The following is a 27,622-nucleotide window of genomic DNA, read 5'->3' as shown; positions in this document are numbered from 1 at the left end:
TGCTTCAAAGCTTCCCAGTCTGAACAATAAAATGTACTGACTAACTAGCACCAAAAGTATCTTAACAGGAAGAAATCAGACCTAGATTACTGAAACTTGCTGAAATGCTGTTATACATCCTACCGAGACCATAAGCCACAGTCTGCCAGGATACTTAAAACGCTGTTCAAGTCCATTTCACGTTGCTAGAAGGATTCAAGTCCAGTGGGAAATAAAATACTCGGACACTTGATTGCTGCTTCACAAAACCAGTGTCTCACAACTAATATCAGCCCAAAAGTCTTTATTGTCTCAACAGCTCTATGCAATTAACAGGAGAGAAAGGGTTGGAAATGGGGTGGTGCAAATTAATAAATCTATTTAATAGACCTATTTAATAAATCTCAGACAGGCCTGAAAAACAAAGGTACTCTTTGCTCTTTCCAGTGGAGTAAAGGGAATAAACTATTCTATTTTTATTGTATTTACTTTTGGGGAGAACAAAACAAAAAGGCAGAAACTGAGTAATTAAACATCCTGCAGATGATTTTGGCACCTTTTACAGCCAAGGGGTATAGAGAAAAACAGGGCAGTAGTAGCATCAATTGTTGCATCAACTCTGTGCTGCACTAGTTAAAGATTCACATGGAAATGAACACATAAACATCTTTTATGCCCAACTTACAGCAGAAGCCTGGATTTCTCTACATATTATGCAATTGCCCTTATACCAGCGCCTCACTCCTCTGCAGCCCAGAAAATAATTATTTAGACAAAGAGAAGCAGAAAAACAGCCATACTGGGTCAGACCAACAATCCTTTCAGCATGATAGTCTGTGTGAGTAATGGCCAACAGCAGATGTTCAGGGCAGCAACAAAAGAAAAAAAAAAAAAACATACACTGAGTGACCCGTCCCTCAGATGATCTCCCAGCTTCAAGCAATCAGACTCAGAAGGAAAGACCTTCAGGCAGCAAATACCACACAGCCCAGTGGACTATTCCCCAGGGAGACAGGAGATCCAACTTTGCTGACTCCAGACACCAGAAAGATAAAACGAAAGTTGACTTCTCCCAACTCAGTAAGAGTGCGTTCACAACAGCACTGCAGGGTACTGCGGGAAGCAGGGAGGAAGAGTGGGAAGGAAAAGGCCATCATCATCATCACTCTATTTATTTACTTATTTATTTTAAACATTTGAAAGTCTCTTATAAATTCCCCTCTCCTCATCTACAAAAGTTTCATTTTAAAAAGCTAGAATTAACTGCACATTTCTGTTTACTTGGATGGAGTTTTTGCTGAAAGCATTTACAGAACTGGATCTAACTTTGTGAAGAGTGTCAGGGTAGCTGGGTTTTTCTTCCAAATAAAGGGCTCACTGGAACGAACACAATCACTTGGATCTACTGCAAAACGAATAACTGCAGTTTGGCAAATAAGTCATTTGAAATAATCCTCAAGATAGGATCCCATGTATTTTTTTTTCCATACTGCATATCTATCAACACAGACACAAACCAAATTTAACATAGTAATTCTAGATCCAATACAAACAATGATTTTAACCATTATGCCTTTAAAATGAAACCTACTCTTAACCTCAATTTTAGTAATTTGGATTAAAATACCAGGTCTATTCAATAACCCTAAATTCTTTCGTATTTTACACATTCCAGCATTTCAGGGTATAATAGTTACCAAGTAATAGTGCCAGTAGCTGCTGCAAAGGTTGAACACAAATACCAACAGTCTTTCCAAAGACAAAAGGATGCAGGAAGAAACTTGGTCAGTTAGCAAGGAAAACAGAAGTGATCAAATAATTACTGAGAAGAGGCAGAGCAAGAACTGGGTCTTGTGCCTAACTAGACTGGTCTTTCTTTTAAAGTAACAAAAGCAAGCAGTCAACACTCATACCTTACCAGCAACCACAATCTTTTGGTCTTTTTGGTGTCTCTTCACAGCTTATCTCATACTTGGTGTAATAGCTCCTCTGTGCCTCAAAAGACCAAAGAGTGGAACACAGTGGAACACAGACAGAAGTCTTAGTTTGTTATTTTTCTGTCAGAAACGAACCGTGCACACTATTGGCTTCAATTTACTTTTCTCTTGTAGAAGGTTAAAAAAATACTCCTAATTTTTGCCATCCATTCCCAAATCTTTTTTTTCTTTCTTATTTTATGTCTTCATTTCCTCTCTTCATGTAGTAACTTCTTTTCTATTCCTTTAAAACCACTCCAATTTCCCTCCACTGATCACCTGGCACATTCAAAAAGAGACTGATACAAATGGTAAAACAGAACATAGGCTGAGGTAAGGCATTTTAAATTGTGAACACACTCTTGTAGAATAATAAAAAAAAAAGGATACTTTATTTTTGACTAATTACTTCAGTTAGAGTGTACACTCTAAGAAATGTTCCAGAATATTATATTCTACAATAGCTATGACAGCTAATTTATATAAATAAGCTCTTAGGCTTGAGACCTGTCTACTTAAGAGACTGTGAAAGAATAGAGACAGACATGGAATAAAAAGGATGGAGTTTATGGCAGAACTGTCTCTGCAAAGTCCCTTTCCACAAAAGCATTATTCCTCCAGTTTGTGGTTCTTGTGGGCACAATGCCAACTCAATCTGTTTGAACAAGCAGTGGTCTATCTGGCAGAAAAATGTAGCAAACATTTACACTCTAAACTATTGTGCACGTAGCTAAGGGTATGCATAGCGGAAAGAGCCAGTATCACTGATTTGGGAAATTAGTATTTGTAAGAAAAACACTAGTACCAGTAAAGAAAAAATCTCAAATCAGATTTCAGAGTCTACAAAATGTTAGTCATTAATACAAGTCACTACACGATACTGTGCACAATGAATCAAAAAAAAAGGTACTGTATCTGTATATTAATCATTCAGTTTCCATAAGCTTCCCTCCCTACATAAAGTTGGAAATGTAACATACACTTAAGCAGGAGGGAATATAAAGTTTTTTTTAAAAAAAAAAAAAAAAAAAAAGAAAATCTTTTTACCAAGAGAATGAAGATTGCTTACATCAACTATTTCTGCAAAACATATATCCACCTCCTACATTCATCTATTTTTATACAGAGAAATATAATCCCAATTTTCCTTCTCTTTTCATAACTTTACCACCAAAATTGCAGCTATCTACTTTCAAAGACAAAATGGGTGGATTTTAAATACAGCTCTCATGAGCAAAGTAACAGACTTAATGCACTTACTCTTTACAGTGGATCATTTTCATTTCCAATTGTGCTACTCTTTACAGTGGATCATTTTCATTTCCAATTGTGCTAATTCCTGGTATCGGTATCCATGTATTTGACATTGTGTGTTTCAACATCTTAACACAATCACGATGTAATATAAAGTAACATTTATTAAGAACACACCTTCTTACTTCTGAAGATAAAGTTCCAGTGAGAATCGGCTTGAGTAGCCAAGTAAACTTTATCATCCCTTTATCCATGTAGAAAGTCTCTGGCCCTCAATTTGCAGAGACTTTTCTCTAGAAGCCCTTCACAGTTTGGAGCCCAGCTGCTGGAGAGGCTGATCCCATACCTATACCACACAATAGCATTTAGGACAAGTAAGGCTGCTGGGCATTCCCTTTTGCAGACTTCTCAATTTCGGTACTCTTTTCCTAGTATTAAATCCTTTTATTCACCATCAGAGCCAATAAGAAGTAATCATTGCAGACCATAATGCCCTTTTATTCAGGATGGGACAAGTTTTTTGAAGAGAGAATTCTTGGTTATTTATGGGAATAATCAACAAATGAAATATTTTCTAGATACTCGAAAATCCCTGTATCATTGATCTAATTTGGTTTTAGTGGCTTTTTAACGCCTTTGCTTGAAACAGACAGATACTCTGGTTACAATCTCTATGAAACAATGAAAAATCAAGTAATTTACTAAGTTTTTTCTATATATGATGCACTTTCTCTACCTTAACAATGAAAATGTTTGTGCTGGGTATACATAGATCAACCAGGTGCCATAAATTGTCCTATCCCTTCCCATACAACATTTCTTTGAGGTATATCAAGTAATCTTAGGGAACAAAAATAAACCAAGAAAAGAAAAAAGTCTATAGCAATCTAGCACAGTCAAACCTCTGTACTAACAAGACTCAGAAAACCTCTCAACAGAAATAAGTAATAAAAATGTGTTTTAAGAAGCATATTCAGTGCACACATATGGAATAGCCCTTTTGAAAGGGAACAAAAGGCACACAAGCTTTGTCCAATTTACAGCAGTCATGGAACTTTTAGGATACACCACACACACGTAACAAGGAATCACTGGTAACTAGACCCACTCCAGGGCTCCTGGAAGAAGCAAAGGGAATGATGACATCCTACCAGACAGGTCAGTTCGAGCACACACGTATTCCCACAGGAACACTGAATCAGCTGCTAAAATTAGAATAAGCACAGGTGAATCAATGTATCAGATATCACTTCTCTTCTGAAATAAATACTATTAGAGTAAGATTTATGAAAGACATGTCTCCCTACAATAGTGGGAACAGATTACTACAGCTTAGTTTTCTTCACTGATGAGTTGTTTCCTTTGTCAACAATTTAATTCATTCAGCACAGTTAACCTTTCAGTTTCATTTGCCAGTTCTCATGTGCAAGCACAGTGCCTAATGATAACATTCATTTTCTCTTGAAATACTGTAAAACTATTTCTGTATAGAAGTTGCCAGACTATACGCTGTGGTTTTAACTCTGTGCTCTCTACCATGTAGTATACCACCTTTGAAATTCTCTGCATGGTCTCTCAGTATTTTATTTTTTAGCAAAATTAACAGCAGCTAATGCAAATACAAGGTTAGTGTACTTATGGCAAAGATTTGATAACATTAGTATCTTCTTGTTTTGGTTAGAAGAAAGAAAGAAATTGCATTAATTTCATCTTTCTGATGCTTGGTCATGCTATAACTATCAGCAAAAAGCTTGAGTTCTTGTATAAATCCATAAATATAATATTATATTACTCCTCATTTAGGAATTTGTTGCCTGCAAGTTGTCACCTTCTATCATTTGTTTTAGGTGCCCAAATGAAGGCATCTCAAAACACCTTTATAATCTTGAAAACAATGATCTTAAACTCTGCTGCAATTTCAACAGATTTAGCTACAGCCAAAATTAACAGATTAGGCATTCACATCTCTAAGGTCAACTTTCTAGAAAAGCAGGATGTAAGTGAATTTTAAATCATGTAATTATTACTGTACGTAATAGTAGAAATAAAATATCCATTTGTCATTACATCATATTTGATGTAAAAATAAGAGCTTCCCCACAGGGTGACCTCTGCCAAAGCATTTAGGGGGCTCAAGTATACAGAAGATGTATATAAAATGGAGTAAATACTACTTTCCTATACCACAGGAGCATTAGGAGGATAAATTCATACACAACAGGACAACTGAACAGTGAAAATCACTGCAACCTTTGCATTTAAAACTGAGGAATTTAGAGAAGCAGAACTGACTGACCAGATCCAAGACTATCTGTGTTTTTGTGGCCCAGGGAACAGGGCCAGTGTCCAAACCTCAAGAGTTGAATGCCTATTGCTTCACCTGTAGGTGACTGAGCAGCTTGCGTCCTTGCACCATCACTACTTCCACATAGCTTGGGGAAAAGGGGAGGCAGTGATCACTCTGTCCCTAGCACACAGAAAAAAAAATGACTGGGAATATGGATAAGAAAAGCAAGTCAACCACAACTACAGCCATTAAGCAAAAGAATGAATGAAACCAAATAAAAAGCAGCTTACAAAATATTTACTACTTCATTGCTTCTTTAATGTTACTCCCCTCAGTACAGCTAGTGTCTAGTCTATGGAGAACTCCGGGTGTGGGAGGACTCTGCTGTTATTTTGTTGTTGCTGTGTAACATACACCTACAGTAATGTAAAACAAACAAATGATTAAAAAGCATGTGTTTTGCAAGACTGTATTCCATGTTTTGCATGTGACAACAGAGCAGGGGCTCTGTGTTTGCATGTGCTAAGGAAATTTCCACTTATTCCTTTAGGCAAGAAGTAATCCTGTTTGATTGATGGGGCTTAAGGTGATTAGTAAATGAATTTGTTTTTAAGTTGCCTTCTTTAAAATATAGTTAAACTTCCTTAAAATTGCATATCCTAGGAAAGAAATCTTTCACTATCAAAGTACATAAAAGAAGAAACATGAGAAAATAACCCATATGAACATGCATATTGTTTCAGTTCTTTTTTACTATATGACTTCTAAATGTAGAAAAAAAGCTTTCAGAAATGTAAAAGTAATTTGTTCAGCTTTGATCACTTCAGCTGTTTCAATGTATCTACATGTATACTTAACATAATGCCTAGACAGAATTACAGATTTCAGACTAGCACTACACTGATAATCTGATCTTTAATCATGGATAGCAGAGTGGCCTACAAACAGCAGGTGGTTCTATACATCATATTGTTCCCAGAAAATACGGAGCAGAGTTTCAGCCTTCCCCCTCAACTCTTGAGGCTTTTTTTAGTTTAAAAAAAATCAAATGCTAGAATTTATAGTATAAATTCTTTCATGTTCATTTTTACAGCTGCCTATTAAAGAATACATTTCAAAGAAATACAGTTCACTGCATAAATATGTTGCTTCCATAGTAAATATTTTGGGGAAACAGTTAATATATACAAAGAAGCAAATTTTTCAAATTCTGTCCAACACCTACTCATTTGAAAACAAAGCCTTCTGCTCTAGATTAAAAGTACTAAATGACACTGCCCAAGCTTTTTTTTCCTGCAAAGCAGCATTGCTTATAAGAACAAAGCTATTCAGTTGCAGTGCTGTATCTCAGTTCCTCCATCAACAAATTCTCACCCATAAAGTAAATCTAGTTTCTCTCCAAATAAAATTAATTTTCATATATGTGCAACAGTTCCTAAAGTCTGCATAACAGTCCTATGTCCCACTTTCTAGATGTAACATACAGAACTCTTCTTCCTCCCACTTAAACTATAGGTCGGGATGTAGCCATAATACTACTCTACCTATTTTCCTCTACCACTAGCCCTTCTCTATGCCCCATCTGCCTCCTTACTGTACTGATCCTCTTCACCCATCAGTTCCCTCTCCGTGCCATTTTCATCCTATTTCCTGCATAAACACTGCCTCATTTTCCCTTCCCTTGCAGTCCCTCTCAACTCTTACTCCCCTGAACTTCCTTTGACTTCTGATACATATCCTTATGCCCTTCTTAATGGTTCTCCCTACTTGTAAAAACCTGACTCTCACTTTCTCATATACCATCACAGTACTTCTGCCTCTGGATGACTCCCTGTCTGCTCCCAGTGTGTCTTTAACCTGGACTCCGTTTTATTGCTCTTCGCTTTTGACTGATCCTCATATTACCTTTCACACATCTCAGTTGTCTATTACTTTCCAAGTCCTCTTTCTCTTGCAGTTTCCCCTTGTTTCCTAGACAAATTTACTCCCCATTTAATCCCCAGATTATCATGCAATCGTAAATGAAGTCTGGGTTTAGGATAAATAAAAGAAGTTCGTAGTCATCTTAATAACAGGAAAATCTCACATCTAACAGCAAAAACAATTCCAGCTTATGTCTCTGTCCCCACCCCACTGTATACAGTGATCATTTTGCATGTAGAACAGTTTGAGCTCACTGCTAACAAACATGAGACTGGGGGAAAAAGGATAGGGAAAAAATGAAACAACCCAACCATTAGCTTGTAATGAAATCAATAGTTATGAACACCAGACTTTTTTTTTTAGCCTAGCTGAAAAATGTAGATCAAGCTATGAGATTAAAAAAAAAAAAAAAAAAAAAAAAAAAAAAGTCTCAACTAAAATTCTCTGAACCAGGTATTTTAACTTTACATAAAATCCATGTATAATCATCCACTACAGCTTTACCAGTACGATTCTCAACAATTCTGTTTTTCCTAAGAAATAACCAGCATCAGTGAAAGAGTAAACAAAGAGCCACCATATTGTATCTAGAAGGCCAGAAACACTGAAGAAAGAAGTCTCAAGAACCAAAGCATTAAAGACAGGAGAACAACCTTAAGATTAGACATTACAACAAAAGCCCCTAAACAATTTATATCCTAAGCAATTATTTTCACGAGGTCTGTGATGGTCTATCAACCCCAACATTGCTCCTCTCTTCTGGAGACTACTGAAAGGCACAAAACCACTTCCTTCACAATTTCTCCCTATGTGATGTTCCCTCACACCCGACTCCACTACAAGTTCAAAAATCAAAGCAAACATGGAAGTACTTGGGCGTATCTGTTATCAGAGAAGGAGCTCATATCCGTTTGCTCAGTACTCTGTATTTCTTTGGTAAGATTTTTTCAGTAGAAAAAAAATGGAGCATTATCAGTATCAGCTTCAGCTGTTGTTTCTAGGAACCAGAATTTTTTAGATACATTTAGAAAAAACAGCCGCACACATCCTATCTCTTGAACTAGACAAGCTTACATTCCCATCTTTAACACATAGTATACAAATACAATAAAGCTAAATGGTTCTGCCTTAGATTTTCACATCTTTCTAATCTGAATCTAAAAACTCACTGGTTAGATACTTTTCACCTCTGTCTCTCCGACAACACTAAACAATCAAAGTAAAAATAATTCTATTGATGCCTAACCTGACTTACATTAAACTAGCATGGAATATGTGATTTTTTTTTTCAAACTACATGAAGTAACAAAACCTATACCTATGGGAAATGCCAGGCTATTTTAAGACTCTTTTCAGTTACTTACAACTTTGTTGGAATGACTCAGGTTTGGAAAATTGTCCGCGCTGAGTGCTTTCTTCAGTGAGAAGGAAAAATGTTTTATTTCTGAGAATATGTTTTATACCACTGCTCATTCTTTAGCATGTGTTAAAAAATAAACATAACAAAACATAACAAAATACGGAGCAGCTATGCAAATTATGCTAAGTCTAAATCTCAAGGATCTATGTTTGTTATGTCAGTCTTTTAATGATTTTTGTTGCCACTACTTAAGTGCTAAAAATATAGCCATTACAATCATAGATTATTTAAAATGTAGCATTTTCCATAATGCTACCATGAATCAATTCTAAATTAATACTGAATGATTTGTAATTTCTTCATTCCATCAAAAAATACGTTGAGTTGTCTTCACATTAGTAAGGGCAATATTCAACATCTGTCCCTTGACAATTAATGCTTTAAATTTCTAGAACTTGGTTACAGCAGCAGACTCAAAACACACGCAACACTGCAATAAGTTTGGCTCTTTGTATCTTCCACCACAAAAATCAAATGACAAAAATAACAAAAGATGATCATCTGTCTTTTCAGCAAGGAATCTGCTGAAACAGCTGATCTTGCCCTATTTCCTGTCCAAATTATGCCACCTTTGTCTGAAGACAACAGTTTCTGGCAATAGTCTTCTTACATAGCAATAACAGTTGCTGCAAATATATGTTTGCAACATTTTTCAAACATTTTTGTAAGCAGGAAGAGGAGTTGGTTACTTTGCTTGCCTGCCACTCATTCAGGGATATTTGCAATCCTTAGATTAGAGTATCTCTCATTCTCAATTTAGCAGCCTACAATTTAGCTTGGCATTTTTGCATGTTACGATCATTTCTATTAGCTCTAATTACTCTTCTCTTCATCCAAACTTTCTTATCCCTCTCCACTTGAGTCAGATACTGTCCTAGCCTTCAGAAGATTTATTAGGCGTATTTGCTAGTTAACATCCTAGTTCTTTCAGAATGCTGGGAAATAAGTTAACTTAGAGCACTCAATTTGTTGGGACTGCTTCAGTTTTCTTTATAGCTTTGCTTACTTCTATTTCTATGCCCAGCACCCTTCGTGTCTTCTCTCCCACTTTGAGCTCAAAAACTGCAACAGAGCACTCATTTAGATTTGGCAATACTTGCATCACCTTTAATACTACTACATTCTAACCACCTATTATCTTCTCTTTTTCTCCTCACAACTCTGATGTCACTGAAGAATATTTTTGTTTTCCTTAATACCTGTTGCCACATCTAACTCAACTTTACTTTCACAAATTTGCCCTTCATCTTTACATACCCTCTTCAAGGTAAAACTTTCTTTGGACAACCTGGCCTTTTTCTTCCCATTTCTGATAGATTCTGTTAATTTGTGATATCCTTTTTTGGGTGTTTCTCATTCACTCAAGTCTGCAGTTTTTCCCCATCATTTTCCCCTTCCTTGGAATACTGATTGCTAAACAGTCATTGGTTTTGCACGTTCACACTCATATCCGTTAACTCTTCAGTTCTACTGACTTCATCACTTCTCAATTTAATGACTTTTTCCCCTAAGTACAACCTTATTTAAAATTGCTTTCTTTTGCTCCTATTTAATACACAGTGAATCAAGCTCAAACCATTCAACATACAGTTCACTCATGTCTAGTCTCATCCATTTGATTACTGCCTTTAAACCAATGACTGACTCTCTCATTACTGTCTCCTGCTTCTACGTGTTTCCTTCTGTAAAAATGAAAATCTTGGCCTGTCATCACAAGTGGCTGACCATAAAGTGCCTGAAACCTAGCTCTTATTTTCCACACACACACACACACTCTCTTCCTCCATGCCTGTAGTGTTAGCAGCCGACTCACTTTACCAGACTATAACCAACAACTTCTCTTAAATTGAATTTTGTCTGCCACTGAAAAAGCAGACTCTTTCTGCATCCTCTCTCTAAAATATACCCTTTCTATCTGTCCACAAAGCTGAAATTTTTATCCATGATCTCATCATCTAACTTTGATTATTGCAACACCCTGGCCTTGATAAACAGTATTGCTCACTCACATCCATTCATAACACTACTGAAAAAACTTCCCCCATTTGTCTTCTACGCAGTGTATCCCTCTGCGTACTTGTAATATCACTTTCTCTTTTGCATCAAATATAGGACAATGGTCTTTGATACTAATGCTTATAAACAGGCCAATACCTATCATCTTTTGTTTGCTCATGATTCCCGCGCCTTCTGATCAGAATCTTACTCCAGTCACCAACTCCCACTGACTTGTTTTTCTAGTTTCAAACCTTCATGTTTGCTTGCCAACATTTAGAAGGATTTTTCTACAATAACTACAAACTTTCCTTTGCTATAATGATCACGAATGAGAAGGAGAGTGGGAGTGGAAGACATCCTCATAGTAAGAGAGGCTGCAGAAACATTTCATCCAGATACTACCTCTGCACTTCAGTTTTTTCACTCTTCTTTTCTTCCTCCCAACAGGAGAAAGAACTTTCTCCTCTAGCAATTCCATGCAGAATACAGCACTTATTTGGAGCCAGTGAGGACAGAAGACAAGTGAGGGCTTCTGTCTCTAGTCCACCCCAGAGAGGTACCCCAGCTCACGTGAAGTCCTGCTAAGCCCCAGCCATGCCGAAGCTCTAGTACCATGGACAGGGCTGTCCCACCTCGCCCGGGCACTGCCTGGGCAGCTGGGGCAAGGGGGCTGCTGCAGGGGCAAGCCTGGGGAGCACCACAGAAGCAGGGCAAAGCACTGACAGCCTCTGCAGCAACGCAGTGCTAAGAAAGTTGGAGCAGTAAGCAGACTGCTGAAGAGTGACAAAGTACAGGAAAGCCCTGCTGAGACCCAAGACAACAGATGGAAGAGCTAACCCAAATGGGGCTAGGTCCGACTGTTCTGGAGCTTCAGGTGCAAGAGTTGCATGTTTCTGAGGAATGGCAGCAGGCAGATAGTGTAGGTTCTTACAGTGAAGCTCAGAGGCTGGAGTGCAGGAGCCAAGTTGGAGAATGGCCGTATAAACGTACTCACAAGGTGCAAATTATAAATGAAAGTAAAAGGTGACAGTTGATCTATAATGCTTAAGAACCACTATTATAATGCATATGAATAAACAGAAAACCACTTCACAGTGGTTAATACACCAATCATGTGCACTAGGCTTCCTTGTATTCCTCCATCTGTATTCATCTGTTACATTTTGCTTCTTATCTGGACTAAAAGGACTTTGGAAAGGGGCTTATGCTTTTGTCCTGTGACTGTAGACACAATAAGGGCCTCACTTTTACCTGGTATTGCTGCATATTATGGTACACAGTGAACAACAGACTGAGAAAGATGAAGCAAATTTGGGTTAAAGCAGAAAGCGCTAGCCACTTTCCACATCTACTCTCATCAGCAAGAAGTACATTAAATGCAGACCTGCTTGTTCTGAGAAATGTCACAGTACTAAGGAGAAAAAAAAATCAAAGGATAAAAGCCAGGATTAGCAAAACACTTTGTATATATATATGTTTTCCATTGATCCTCCTATTGGGAATGGAAGCATTTGGTATTAGGAAAAGAATGCATCGTTCGATGAACCAAGGCAGGTTTCACAACAATCTACTTATATGAACTGAAATTGTTTTAACTGACTGTAAATTGTCTGTATCTTAAATGTTCAAGATTTAAAATCTATGTTTTAAAATGGGCATATAGCTTTATTTGAAGAACTACAATTTAGCTCCTGCATTTCTGCAGCTTCCATCTGCTACACTGCTCTCAAAAAGAAAAAATTCAAATGTTGTACTTTGAAATCATAATCCCACTTGTGTCATGATGACTTTTCCAGATATCTCTTTGGATGCTGATGACAGAGAATCATGACTTCAGAAACGAAGCAGAAGTGGAACATGAAAAAAAAAATTTTTAAACCCACTGAATTTCTGAAACTGTATTTAGTAATGAGGGAACCGCAAATATGTTCTAGAAAGGATATCTTATACTAGGCACAAAGATACATTTTATTAAAAGGAAATATACAAATAATAGTAGTAAATTTTCTAAAATGCACTATAATACACGTCATTTCCTTCTATTTCTCTAAGAAAACACTTTCTTCATTTAGCTTTCCAGAGTAAGTCACAATCATGAAAGAAATGTAAGACAGAATCCAGTCTTGAAAAACCAACCAACCAAAAAAAAGCATAATAGGGAAAGTAAAAGATTTGAAAACATGGAGTATATGTACGTATTCAATTCCACATTTTCTGATCTTACCAAGTTTGTATTACCTCTTATCCTCATTAGCTTTGCAGAACCAAAATGAACCAGGGAGAATTAAAGAATTCTAATGTACAAAAAGGAATGGAATGCAACAAGCATCAACCCCATATACCTTTCCAAGCCTGCTGAGAGCACTAGATGCCTTAGATGGCAAGATCTTGCTATCAGTTCTGATACAAAAACCTATCTTGTAAGTGACAAGGAAAGAACTTGATACTGAAATGTTATGTTGCACTCCTAGGAGGGGAAATTCCAGAAGAAATGCTTTTAACTGTAAGATGACAGAAACATTGAGATGCAGTAATCATGGAATAGGACCTATAGAGGATATGGAACTAGTGACCTGAAATTACAAGTTACAGGTTTAACATTAATTTCAGTTTTTACAGAAATTCCTGGAAGTGGATTTTAAATAAACCCCAAACAACTAAAATACATTTAAATCCAGAGAACTAACACAATATCTGCTTCCACTACACTGCTTTTTTTGCTTATTTTACACATCTTTCCACTACACATTTATCCTGCCTGCCTCCTCTGACATACTCATCATAGTAACAAGTGTTATTCATAGGACTTCTTTTTCAGTAATCTATTAAACTTCTCTCAGTTTTTTTAATTGCTTCTCCCTGTATGGAAATCCATGCATGTAGTGCCATTTTAGTAGGTAGGGGTAAGCTTTGGATCTTGAGTATTGACTTAGATTAAAAAATTCTTCATAGCATGGATTCTCTGCTACTGTGTTTATACAGTAGTATGCACAACTACTCCCATCCCCCTCCCTTCCTCATCCAGAAGCACTGCACTATGACAAACAAGTAGAATAGAGATAATATTTAAGATTTTTTACAGTCTTCGACACCAGGTTTTTACTGTAAAACTTAACTCATGCTTCAGAAAAACATAGCACACTTGGATTCTGATCATTAAATCACTCTATAAAAGGGTAATTTCCAAAAATCTTTAATGATCATAATTATTAAGAGCGTTTTGCAGGCTTCATTACAGTTGAGGGGCTATTTTATTTAACTTACAGCACATAAATGAGAAGAGTATGTTCTAACAGTATTAATAAAACCAAATTTTTACATGTATATAGCTTAAGAACAGTCATTGCACATTTTTAGATTATGCAGTAATAAAGGATCTTTAATAGAAATACCATGCTAAAAAAGACTGCATGTGTAAAAGTAGACTACTGATTTCCAGCAACTCCTCCCCCAATCATATGACTATGTTCTGGACTGTATCAATTAAAACCTGCCTAATCTTAGTCACTATCAAACATGCAAAGATTAAACAGTAACCTGTAAGGGCTTGAGATATAATGCTCACTTACAATTTGATTTCAGTAAAAGCTAAAGAGTCCCAGCATTTTACTATGCAACACCCTAATCTGATGAGAGTACCGAAATTACATTGTTACTTCTCTTCTGAAATCATTTTCTCTTCCAAGAGCATACCTTTCCTAATCCCTTTTCCACTACTGAGAGTAAAGGTTCAGATTCTCTTTCTCTAAGCATTTGAATAGACACCAGTTCACAAACTGCAATCCATGAAGTTTTGGTAATCCCAAAGGCCATGATAAATGGTCTGTAAATGGTCTACACAATCTCATAAAACAGTAAAATTCAGTGTTTTCAACTGATGCTAAAATCAACCATATTCTTCAACTGACAAAGGCCAGTAAATTCAGGAAATACAGATGTAAGGCAATTCCATTGCCTTCAGAGAGACTACTAGTAAATTATACATGCATAATTATCCAACATCTTATTGATTTATTTACTTAACAAGCCTTTTCCACTCCATCACTGAAAGCAAGGCCTCATTAACTAAACTTCTAAGAAGCTATGAGATACCTGCTAATTTACTAAGACAGAATTACAAAACTGGTAGCCAGCAGCATTAACGGTAAGTGTAACACACTTTCCATTAGGATCTGGAAAGAGATACCCATGTTTGCAGAGCTGAGCTCAAGCTAATACAGCACGCTAACCCCCAAATCCTCTGTCTTTGCACTGCCTCCTCCAGGCCTCTGCTTCCAAGAGAGCACAAGGCTTGGGTGACTCAGGCTAACTTCATGTGACCACTGTGCACTGCAGGCAACTGCACAGTCCATTGCAGAACCAGTTTTCTTGGGAAAAGCAGTTAAGAGACATCCACAAAGAAGTAATATTAACTAGATTTTTTGTTTATTTACTATAAATAAACAATATCCTGGATAATGAAAACTTGATTGTATTCAGTTAATAGACAAGTTCTTTTACATTCACTTGTTAAAATCAGTCCATAAGCAAAGACAGTTGCTTAGCAAGGTTTCAAACTTAACTATTTTTGAAGAACATATTCCTAAATCTTATAAAACCAAACTTCCCAGTTTTTAGAACCATACTGTGCACTGCAACTGAATAGTGCACACTGAAAACTTATTTTTCATAGCATCATGATACCGGAATTGCAAAAAAAAAAAAAAAAAAAAAAAAAAAAAAAAAAAAAAAATCTCTCTTACCTTTACACTTTTAGATATACTTCACTAAGTCTTAATTCACAACAAGCTGATAAACTAATTCCTGTCAAGCCTTTAAAAAAAAAAAAGTGCTGACCATTGACTTCTCTATTACACAATTTACAGCTTTTTAATCAATCACATTTAATCTGAAAAATCAGGCAGGTCATGCTAAAGGACCTGAGTATTTCCAAACTGAAGTAGTATAAGCAGATTTCACAGTTTTGAAACTATGAAAAATCATTCTTGTTCTTGGTAACACCAAAAGAAAGGAAAATCATTTTGTTATTTTAATAAACACTTTAGGACAGCAACACAAACAGGCAGTCACTGCTGATATTTTGCCTAAAGTGCTAGGAAGCTCAATAATATTAAGAACAACTACAGCCAGTGCAATCTCCCATCTGCTGCCTTGAAAATTTTACTTAGACCTGTAAGACATTAGGCACATTCATTATCATCGTTATCATAAAAGATAAATTTTGTATCTAAGCTAGTAGACAGTGTCTAAAATCTGAAACATGCAGAGATATAAACCTAGATTTAACATCCTGATCCAGTTGCTTTAAAATCAGACAGCAGTGTATCAATGACCTGACATAAAAACAAACACCAGGGAGACAGATTAAATAACAGAGAAATCCACTGTATTCAAACTTTTAAATGCATGTTCTCCTAACGTGAAAAAAAGTTTAAGAACACAATTCACTGACTTGAATCCTAAAAAAAAAGCCTTAAAATAAATATGTATTTGTAATGCAATAACTGTTTATTTTACAATACTACATATATAGTGAATCATTTTAGATTTTTAAGTAGACATGAAAATGAAAAATAATTAAAATTTTTTGCATGTTTTTCCTCAGAAGCGGCCTGAAATTCTTGCAATGATACAGGTTTAGAAACTGAATCTTAGAGAAAGACTAAATTTTGTGAAACTTGTTAAAAAAATCTAAATCTAGCAAAACTGCTTTTGATCCAAATACTTGTAACCACTTTAATTTTGTGTCCATCAATTTTAGATGGCTTAATCTTACAACTAGGACAATTCAGTGTTATAAATATTCTTTAAGAAAGGTTACCTTTGATACAGAACAGTTGATCTTAAGACTATTAGATAAATAAGGTATAATTTAATCCGGGCATTTAAGTGCAATCTTGCATAGAAGAAAATTACCTCAGGAACAAAGCAGTAATTCCTTCTGTGCAGATTATTTTGAATTCAACCCCCTGTTGTAGTGGTTTGGCAAACTGGCAAAACAGGAAAATCTTGAAAAGGGTGTTTAAACACCTAACCTTGGTTTTGTTCACTTAAGAATCATTAATAATCCATCCCTAGTGCCGTTTCTTTTGTAAGAAGGGACACTAACTGCTGACAAACTTCTTTTTGCTGAAGAGGTTCTTTCTAAAATACACACTTACTGCAAAACAAACCAACCAAAGACACATTGTAAGAACTGATGTAACAGGTAGATGGAGCAAATTAATCTACACCACGGGCAAGATTCCCTCTCCCACAAGTTACTTCAGAGAAGCTGCTAGAGGAATCAGGATACACAGACGCTTTTCATTTTATCGTGCGTGTATGACTGGGATGAGGAATGCACTCTAACTGTGTTCAGACCTGTCCCAGATTTCCGTCTGATCTGAAACAGCAGGGAAAAGACTCTCCCTCTCCCCAGCGCTGGCAGTCACCCTCCTCGGCAGCGATGGCTATTACAATCTCAGTTTCAACGACACATTGCAAATAGCTTTAAAGAAAAGAAAGAAAAACAAACAGCTCTCTTCCCGAGACAAAAGCAAGGTACTTGCAAGGTTGCAGGTTGCCTGAGGAGGCCAAGAAGAGGGGGCGCAGGCTCCGGCGTGCCGAGGGGAGGATGCACCGACTCTGCTCTAGGGGATGCGCGTTGCCGCCCACCGGGCAAGGGCAGGCAGAGCCTTACTGCCCACAAAAGGGGGGTTCCTCGGAGAGCGTTACTTTAAAACGCATCGGGAGGGGGCGGAAGGAGGAGCGGGTCTCAATTTCAAGGCGCCGGGAGGAGGGGGGAGGTGAGATCCGCTCGTGCGGGGTGCAGGCGGACACCGGCGCGCCGCGAAGAGGCGGGGAAGGGCGCTGCGGCCGCCCGCGGCAGGGGCCCAGCCCGCGGCGCGGGCCGCGGCTTCAGGGCGCCTCAGGTGCCGCCGTGAAGGACGGGGCGGCGGCGGCGGAGTTCGCCCCGAGCCCGCGCCAGGCGGGAGGGCGGGCGGCGCCGACCCCTCCCGCGGGCTCCTCGGGCGCCAGGCGCGGGGGGGAAGGCGGGCGCGGGCTCCCCCGGCCCCGAGAGGGTCGGGGGCTGCGGGGGGGTCCGCGGCGCGGCGGGCGGACAGGGCGGCGAGCCCGAGCGCCGCGGGCTGGGGGCCGCCGCGCCGCGGCCCCTCCCCCCCCCCCCCCCCCCCCGGTCCTTCTCTCTCCCTTCTCCGCCCGGGCGAGCCCCACTTCCTCTCAGCGGCGGCCGAGGGCGCTGCTCGGGGCCGGGCGGCGAGAGGCAGCGGCGGGAGCCAGCGCCGGTAGCGCCTTGTTCTCGGCGGCGGCCAGGCCGGCGGGGGCTGCAGCCCGCTCCGCTCCGCGCCCCGCCGCGCCCCGCTCCCGGGCTCACCTCCTCGATGGCCGCCACCGTGTTCCTGCACTGGGCCATCCGGGTGGTGAAGTTGGAGGCGGTGGGTGACTTGTAATCCTCATTGGTCTCGGACACGAATTCCGACACGGAGATCTGGTCCGGCATGGCGGGGCGGGGATGTGTGGGACGAGGGGAGGGCAGAGGCGGCGGCGGGGTGGGGGGAGCGGGCGGCTCCGAGGGGAGGGGAGGGCCGGGGGGGGGGGGGGCTCCCCCCTCACATCGCTCGGCAACCGCCGGCGGCGGCGGCGGCGGCGGCGGCTCCCTCCTCACGGCCTCGCCGTGCGGCGCGGCGTGTCCCTCTGCCGCCGCACAAGGAAATTCCCCGCGCCGCGAGCCCCGTCCCCGCGCGCTCCCGCAGCCCCGGCGGCCGGGCACACGCCCAGCGGCCAGCGGGGTGCGGCGAGCTGCCTCCGCCCTCGCCCGCGCGCGCGCGCACACACACACGCACACGCGGGGGCGGGCCCAGGCGCGCGGCCGCACCACCGCCACCTCCGCGGGGGGACGGGGCGACCTGCCGCCACCACACGGCGCCCGCCCCGAGAACATGGCGGCCCCCGCCCCGCGCCGGGGCGAGGCGGAACGGCGGCGCCAGGCGCCGGCCGGGCAGCGCGGGGACAGGCCCGCGGCCGCGCAGTTCCAAACGAAAAACCCGCCGAGAAGCTCCGCGGGCCGGGGCCGGGGCGGCGAGGAGCGCTCCCGCCGCGGGCAAGGCGGGAGGCAGCGGAGGGCGCGCCGCAGGTGCCGCCGCCGGCGCGGCTGCTGTTCGCGCCGCTCGCAGCCGGGCTCGGCGGCCCAGGTCCGCCTCCGCGCCGGCTTGTTGCACGGTTCCGAGGGGGCCGGAGGAAAGTTCAGCGCGGTGGCTCCCCGGAGGTGCCGCGCAACACCCCTGTCGGCCGAGTGAGGTTTCTCTCCGCGTCCTTCGAAGGCTTTTCCCGCCCTCGGGGAGGAGGATTCGCCCGGCGGCTCCCGCCGAAGCGCGGCCGCGCCGCGGCGCCCCCGGCCGCAGAGCCCAGGGCCCCCCGGCCGTTCCTGCAGGAAGCCTCGGAAAGCCGTGCTTTGGCCCAGAAACTCCCCGGTGGCTTTTCGCTCCCCTCCGGTGATGCAGTTATTTGCTAGCATCCTATAAGTGATTCTTTATTAATGTGATTTAAAACTCTCTGGGGAATTCGGGGAACTCTTCTGCTGCAGTCTGTAAAATGTCCAACTCAATAATTACAGGCCTAGCCAAATGTTACTACCCTTTGCAATCCTTGCTGGTGTTACAGTGAATTCTCCCTTGCTATAAATGATGAAACTCGTCAACTGTATTTGTTACTGCTTGTAGCAAAGCAGATAATGAACAATGACTGTCTGCAAGCTCCTTTCATTAAATCTTACTAGTTTTAAAACTATCTTCATGTAATTTTGTATTATTACCCCCACCTCCTTGCTAAGATTTTAATACACGCTTACCTTTATGTGCATGTTTCAGTTAACTGTTCTTGCACATATACAATATCTTTTGGTGCTGATGCATTAAACTCCCTACTTGTATGTCACTCAGTAAATATTTGTGCCCCAGTCTAGTGTAAATGTTCAGTCTTACTAAAAATATGTATGTTGTTACATCTTTGTTTTTCTATCAGCTGATGGTGATGCAGTTGGAGCAATATTTAAAATTTCGCCATTACCAAAACAGTAAACACTAGCATTCTTAATCTACCATATCATATCTTACAACGTGGCATACTTATTTAGAAAATATGAAGAGATGGAAGAACTTGAGCTTTGAAAGGCAAATACTACTAGGTTTTAACTTTTTGCAACAGCTCTTCTGTCGGATGTAGTCTGAATCTGCAACATGTCAATGAAATGTCTAGCAGCTACATCTTCTGTCTGATACTGGGGTATATGCAACCAAGACAGTATCATCATGCAAGGCATCCTTAAATTCTGTGGACTATATTACCTAGCAGATTAGGTTAGATGACTGCAATGCTGTCTTCAGACATGAAAACTAATAGATTTATGAGTTTGCCATCCCAATGAAACTGCTGTGTACATTGGTCTCATTTTTTTTGCATGACAGACTCCATTTCATTCAGTTCTCCTTTTCTTCCGAGAGTAATGATCTGTGTTGGTTGAAGCTCCCAGAAGACATCTCGTTTTGACATGAAGACTCAATAGTTTGGAGAATCCACTACTTCTAGCATTTTGTTACAATGGTTAATCACACTGTGTGTTCCCGCTATTGCTTGTTATTTTGACTTTTTTCAGTAGGTTAAGGAACTATTTATTACTCAGTATTTTCTCTCTATAAGCATTCTTATACACTGTTATAAAATCACTTCTCAAATTTGTTTCTTGATAAACCAAGCTGATTGAGTCCCCCCATTTTTTTTAAAGAGGGAAAGCTAATTTGAGTTGCTTTGCATTTGCCACAAACTAAAATTGTGTATGGAGATGGAGACTGTGGGTCAGCTGTCCTGCATTTAATTGTCTGCAGTGACACTTTTATTAGTGTCCCAGTCCTGCATCTCTCTGAAAGACTATTTTTTTTAGCCCTTCAATCCTTTATATAGTCCTAATATCTCAGTAAATTGTTATTGTGGCTTACTACTCCCTTACTGATATGTCCAAGAATTTCATTACAGGTTTTGGTCTCAGTGTCAAACAGGAAGTTCAGAGCTTGTCCACTCTGATCTCTAGGTATTTATGAGAGACACTGTTTTCAGCATCCAGCCCCATTTTTTGAATCTGAGTAAGCAGTACATGTCCCAGTATGTGCATATGTCTCAATAATCACTGTGAAGAAGGCTTGCTTTTGATGGATCTGGTGCTATTATTTTATCTCCAGGCTCTTCCTGCTTCCTTGCTTACCCTTGTTCCTTCTCCTCTAACTTTGAACATTCCTTTCTTTTGTTTTCTATCTGTGTTAATACATGATAAAACACCACCATCTTTGACCTAGTCACAGAGATCTACTAAAGAGAAATACATGACAAGTATTTTTCAGAGATCCAAAGTCTGCAAATTGCTTCACTGAAAATTTTGTGGGTGTGTATAGAATATATCGCTATAGAGCACTATAGAATATCAGGGGTTAGGTCTCTTTCCCTACAGCCTGTAGCCTGCAGAGGATACGAAAATGAGAAAACTCAGTTTGTACAAACGTTTCTTCCTGCATTGATGTTAAACTAGTATTAATGATTTCATTAATCAGTATTGTTAAAAACATGAATTAGACCATCACAATTATAAGATAGATTTTAAAATAAAAATTTTTAAAAAAACCCTAGAAAATTGGTTAAATCTTTAGAAATCATATCTGTATGCCAAAATATTTATTTGTATCACAGCCACTATATAAGAACCCAAATCATGGACCAGGTGCTATACAAACACAGAACAGTAAAACAGGCTCTCTGGAAATCTGAGGGGGTGTCTAAAATTAGCTAATGCAAAGCCAATCCAGTGAATACAAGGAAATACTGGACCAGAGTTGGTCAGTACAACAATCTGTGGTCTTGGCACGCTATTGCCTGAACTTTTCTTAAGACAGCTTGTTTCTTAAGATTTTTCAAGAAGGATTTTCAGATAGAAGTAGGATGTTTAAGGGGTATCATTACAAGAATTAGGATCAGTGTGAGAGAAAACACACAAGGCCTTGTGTACTTGAGATTTAGCAGGTAGAGCTGGAGGTTAGCATCGTGGATCAAATAGGCAGAAGTTAATGTCTGTTGAATGAGGGGACGTGCTAAAGGGTTTGTAATAATAGCAGTGAGAGAACATGATGAGCTGATTGGCATGTTCCATGATCCCTCAGCAGCTGCCTGGAATGGGACTTAAAATGTGTAAGACAGTTTTTTTCCACACTAGTCATTTTTGTACTGTGCTGACTGGCTCAATAACAGATTGTTTCATGGTATTTGTTCTCTCTGTTATATCTTTCTTTAATATCAAAGTTTTGCACATGGTTTCTTTCTTTGATAATTTTGGATAGTTTGAGGAAATACTTTTTTTCTGGATTTGTCTGTGTGTATTCAGTATTTATAGGGATTCTGATGTGCATTTAGTAATTCTGTTAAACGGAATTCTGTTAAATCTAAAGGAATGCAGCAAATAAATGGTTCATAGAAAATCTCATTAGCCTCATTGATTATCTTCAGACTTTCATTTCACGTAATTGCTCTCACAGACCTTAGTGGGAAACTTACATTTTCCCCAAGCGTTAATAGTAACAACAACATCTGCAACTGAAGTGGTAGCAAGTAAAAACAGGCAAGGAAGAAAACATGAAGAAGTGTTTTGGTGTTTTGTATTGCTACTCCCGCAAGTCCCAAAGATAAGCTTTTAACCAATAGCGGGGGAGTATGCTGCTTAAAGGGTGAGACTGGACGGGTCTGATTCTGAAGGCCTTTCGGTTTAGTGGGAATTTTCCTTCCTGAGGTATGGCAGAACTGCACCATAGTTTTGTTTAATTTTGGTAATGTCTTATTGTCACAATATTTATAGTGTATCCACTGGAAGACTGTGTACATTCCAGTCTATTATGAAAGAATGTTTCAGGCTGTTTGACTCCAGCGTTCGCTTCTTCTGTGTCTTTGGAACATTTCAGTAGGTCAGACTGCATGTGTCTGCACTGCTCCTTCTTTCAGGATGCCCCCAAGAGCTGCCCTTCTCACGATGCCTCAGGCTGGATTGTGTTGTGTGCTTCAGCTGCAGGCCTCCAGGCCATCACTAGAATACGCATCAGAGAGGAATCCCTCAGGGATACTAACTGCTGAACGGTTATCTTGGTACAGTCCCAGAAAGCCTGTTCTAATGTTCATGCAGTGCAGGTTGTGTTTCCTCTCCCTGACCTGCCACTTCACCCTTTGTCATTATCCCTTAGCACTGCGGCCTCTCAGTCTCTGCACTGGTCTCGCAAAGAAGTCTGTAGACACAAGAGGAGGACAGCAGTAGTGGCAAATGGAAATTCAATCTTTGTGATGCCTAGGTAATGTCAGAAGTCGCTGCAATTGCAACACTCACAAGAACAGGCCTATCATGGCAGATTACCTCTCAAGCCTCATGTCACCCCTACTACCAGTGCTACATCCTTCCTGTTGGCAGCCAGCAGTGCCCCGAGAAGATAACTCAATGGAGGTAGACTGCTTTTCCACCTTTTTGATCTTATGCTGATCCTACAGCTCCAGTTCACCAATGAGACTAGGCAAGATCAACCGTCTGTAGGCCACTTTTGCACTTATTAGACCATATTCAATACACTGTGCACAAGCTGGTCCCACTGCTGAATGCCATCTCCTTCTTGACCCACACAAGGGTGAAATGATGCAGCACCATAGCACACACACAAGTTAGATACCTGCTAGATCTGTGTGACTATGCTCATTATGAAGGCAACTATCTTCTCCTCTGAGGCTGCTCAGTCCTACCATTCTGGGTTTCTTTTCGTCTTCTTCAAAAATGTCTTGTGCCTTAGCTGTACCAATACTCAATAGGCTGCTTTGGCTGGGTAGCTTATCTTGGAGTGTCCTAAATGCTATTGTCTAGTGGTTCCATCTATCAAATATGATTGCCGTATTTTGGCCTCTTTTTTCTAGTAAACTCTAGAGAAGACAATTATTGTAGGAGAGAAACATGAAATCTATAACTGTATGAATAGCGGGAGAAAAAATGAGTTTATAGTGAAGAACTAAAATTTGCCATGGGGATCACTGAGATGAGGCCAGAGTATTAGAGAAAAAATCTTTTATAATTTTTACAAATTTGAAAGAAAGTAATAGAACAGCTGCAGGTGAGAACTTCTGCAGGATATGAGCCCAGTGCAAGAGGAGCACTGTCTCAGAGAAGAGCTCTTTTTTTTATAGTCAGTGAGAAAGAAAATTCTTATCTCTGTAAGTTATCTTAGGCAAGCAACATAACACAAGCATCCGTTGGTTATGCACAGCCAAACTGGCTTGCTGACCTCCGTCAATGGAAAGCCCCGAATCCTTTCTCACTCTGAGTTTTCTCACTGCAAACATGTTCTGACTATCTCTTAGGGTTATTCAAACTTTTAATATATTTCCATCTATATTTATTAATGTTACCTTCTACTGCTTGACATACTGAATTGCTGAATAAGTTAGTATCGGGTATCTTAGTGACCTAGAAACTTCAGCCCAAGAATACTACTGGAGAAAAGGGAACCGAGAGTGAAAGCTGGGAGTGGAGAAAGGTTAGGATTAGACTTTTCTTATGGATTAATGCTGTCTCCTCATAGCCTACTGCCTGTGCTGCTAAAGTATCTTAGCAAGGAAATGCTTTACCAGGCAGCCTGATCACTACCGTGTCAGAAGGGAGATGACACTTGGTTTATTATACCGTGAATTTGTGGAGTGTGAGACTTCAACCCTGCTTGAGCAGGGGGGCTGGACTAGATGATCTCCAGAAGTCCCTTCCAACCTTATTGATTCTATGATTCTACGAAATACCAAGCTTGCTTCTGCCACTTCAGCCAGTTTTCGAAGGGCTGCCTGGCAGCCCAAGCCACAAGCTCCCATAGAGATTTGCACCTTGGCTGTACAGCTCCTTCTTGGATATGGACCTATGTGAGCTGAGAGACCTGGCAGAACTTGGACAGGATGTGGGCTGACGTATACCAGAGTTTGAGGTTTGATAGGACAGCGGCATTGAAAAGTGTGATGGCAGGGAAGAGGTCTTTCAGAAAGGTCAGGAAGCGAAAAAAGAAGAGGAAGTGATGAGAAAGGTAGAAAGAGGATGAAGATGAAGCTATCTTAACCATCCTACATGACCAACCATGCAAATGCAGGACAACTTGATGCTATGAACTGTGTTTTTAACATGTACTTGAAACTTGGAGCTGAGGTGTTCTTAAAGTTTTGGCAGCTCTTGGAGGAACTAAGGAGAACTTCATCCTGTCTTTACAGCATATTGCCTCTGTGCTGTAGCATGGCAGATTGGGGAAGATTCAGAAGGTAAATCTAGGCTAGTGCAGTGCATTTATCTTGCAGTGTGCAAGAGAAGTATGACATTTGGTGGAAGGCTATTTTCTCACTGGATTAGTGAGTTTGACCTTGATGCTGTCATTGAGGTGATTTTACAGGGTAGTATTGGTGCAGCCATTCTATCTTCCATTTCAGACTATGGAATATGAGTGCTCTGTATATTTGAATTTTATTTACAGAACTTTAAATCAGTTGTGGATTTGATTTTGTGAAGTTATCAAATAGGAAGCTCTGGTAGGCAGTGGATTTACAGATGTGGATAGCTGTCTCTTCAGCTTCATTAACAGCTAGTCAACATCTATAGTTGGAAAATTTTTCTGTACCTCAGGAAATTTGTCTTGAGACACAGAAGCCAGTAATTCAAGTCTCTTCCTTAGGTGAGTTATCTACCCTCCAATCCTGAAACATTGTTCCCCTACTTTTCAGGGAATGTTTAAGTGATTGATACTGCTGAACAGTAAGAATGAGAACATCCCCACTGAAAAAAAGCACAGTACATCTCCTTTGAGAGGGACAGCATGCCACATCTATACTGGTAACCTAAATGGTGCAAGAGCATAGCATGGGCCCTGGAGTGCAACAACCAGCAATACTGCTTAGTTGTTAGAACAGTCCCTGGCATAGTTTTTGCACTGAGACCAACTTCAAGCATTCAAAAAAAAAAAATGTGTAGGCGTGCTTTAGGAGATAGCACAGGCCAGGAACCATGTCCCTTAGACTGTCTGGATGTGGTTACTCCTTATAGGAGAGAGAGAGAGAGAGAGAGACCTTAATAGATTGGATGTGTCTTAATTTGTCTGTTGGCTTCCAGGTCAGTGGACGGGCCCTGGCAAGGTACAGTGTACTAATATAGATGCAGCCTGTGTTTTAAAATCCTCTAAGACGGATGGGAAGTTTGAACCTGACAATGAGAATGTTGCAGTCCCTGTTGTCTTCTGCACAAGCTCTGTGAATCTACTCTCTTACTTTTTTCGATTTTAGTATAAGCTCCTGACAGTGAAACATTCTAATGCTAATTTAAAAACAGAATTGGTTTAGGAAGATCTTTTTTTAGTTTCCTGGGAGAAAAATGAAATAAAAATCAGTCAATACAGTCCCTGATCTGGTATAGTTCAGTTTACCTACTGACATGCTTACTGATCTCCTTAAGTCCAATACCTGGCAAAGGAAGAGACTAATTTACAGAGGTTGGCTCTTCATCCTTCCTCTCTTGCTGTTGTGTTTAAGAGCCTGTTTTTGAATGTGGATCTTTCCTGAACTGACAGGCTCCTCCTAAATATGTTAATCGATGCTAAGGCAGGAGCCTCATTTTGCGAAACTGAGGTGCTTCAATCACAGCAGCCCTGCACTCTGTAGGCTGTGGGTTTTATGTACGCCGCTGTATTTCCTATCTTGTCATCTAGGTCGGCTGCAGTCGGCTCTCATTGCACTTATCTTAGCTCTGCAGTTGTAATTTTGCTTGCATCTTATCTGTTCATACACAACCTATTACCAAGTCATTGCTCTCCACACTAGTAGCTCTTTGTTTTAAAATCCAGTCCTAAGTACGGAATTGCTGCCAGGCACTTCCAGAATTCATGGAAGGGTCTGGCAGTGTTTGGGCAGTCACAGGACGACGGATGCAGGGACTCTGCTTGGATAATACTGTTCAATGTTTGTCAGACTTGATGTGATAATGCTGTTTCCTAGATAGAGTACAATTATAGTGTTTTGGTGTATAAATTATATAAAATTATGTAGGAAATGGTATAGAGCAAAGCAAAAGGATTTAAATCACAAAATCATCTCTGAGGCTGTTTCAAAAATATCAGAGGCGCTTAAGCCCTAGGGAGATGCAAATGTCAGAAATGAATAGATTAAACAGGACCTGAAGGCTTATACACTTCAGAGAGAAAACAAAATGAACTAAAACTAAATCTATATAGCAAGATGCTTATCAATTTTCCAGTCTCCCTTACTACTTATTAAACAGAATTTAAGAAACAAAATAGTTTGATTAAATGGGGAAGGTTGAGTTAACTAACTAACTGTAACTCTTTGAAGATAACATTTAAAGTAGTAATAAAAAATCCACTACAGGCAAAATATTCTAGCTTTGAACTTACCAATTCAATCATTATTTTACCACTAAAGGGAGGACAAAAACATTCAAATGTTTATTTGTTTGACATTTATTGATAATAGAAAATTAAATCATAAGCATGAATCATAAATAAAAACATTTTTGATGAATGAAAATAATAGGAAAAAGCAAAGAGAAGAATACAGATTTGTCTAAAGCACTGAATTATATGCACTATATACATGTTTGGTCAGTAACAGACAATATAAATAAGGTCTTCAATATGTACAAAAAGATGAGAGTGTTATAACAAAGAAGGACCCTTCTTCACCGAT

The 27,622-nt window shown here is 40.2% G+C and overlaps 1 protein-coding gene across 2 annotated transcripts in view; it reads right to left on the bottom strand.

The window, feature by feature from the left end:
• ASAP2 (ArfGAP with SH3 domain, ankyrin repeat and PH domain 2) overlaps positions 1-18,338 on the bottom strand; it is an 87,816-nt gene extending 69,478 nt beyond the window's left edge. For both annotated transcript variants that reach the window (XM_062573013.1, XM_062573014.1), the window contains exon 1: positions 18,213-18,338. In XM_062573013.1, coding sequence (XP_062428997.1) covers positions 18,213-18,338 — 126 coding nt within the window. The remainder of the gene's footprint in view (positions 1-18,212) is intronic.
• Positions 18,339-27,622: the final 9,284 nt, after the last annotated feature.

The sequence above is a fragment of the Rhea pennata genome, chromosome 3, assembly GCF_028389875.1.
Source record: "Rhea pennata isolate bPtePen1 chromosome 3, bPtePen1.pri, whole genome shotgun sequence".
Taxonomy (NCBI): Eukaryota; Metazoa; Chordata; class Aves; order Rheiformes; family Rheidae; genus Rhea; species Rhea pennata.
This window is presented reverse-complemented; position numbering and strand designations above follow the sequence as displayed.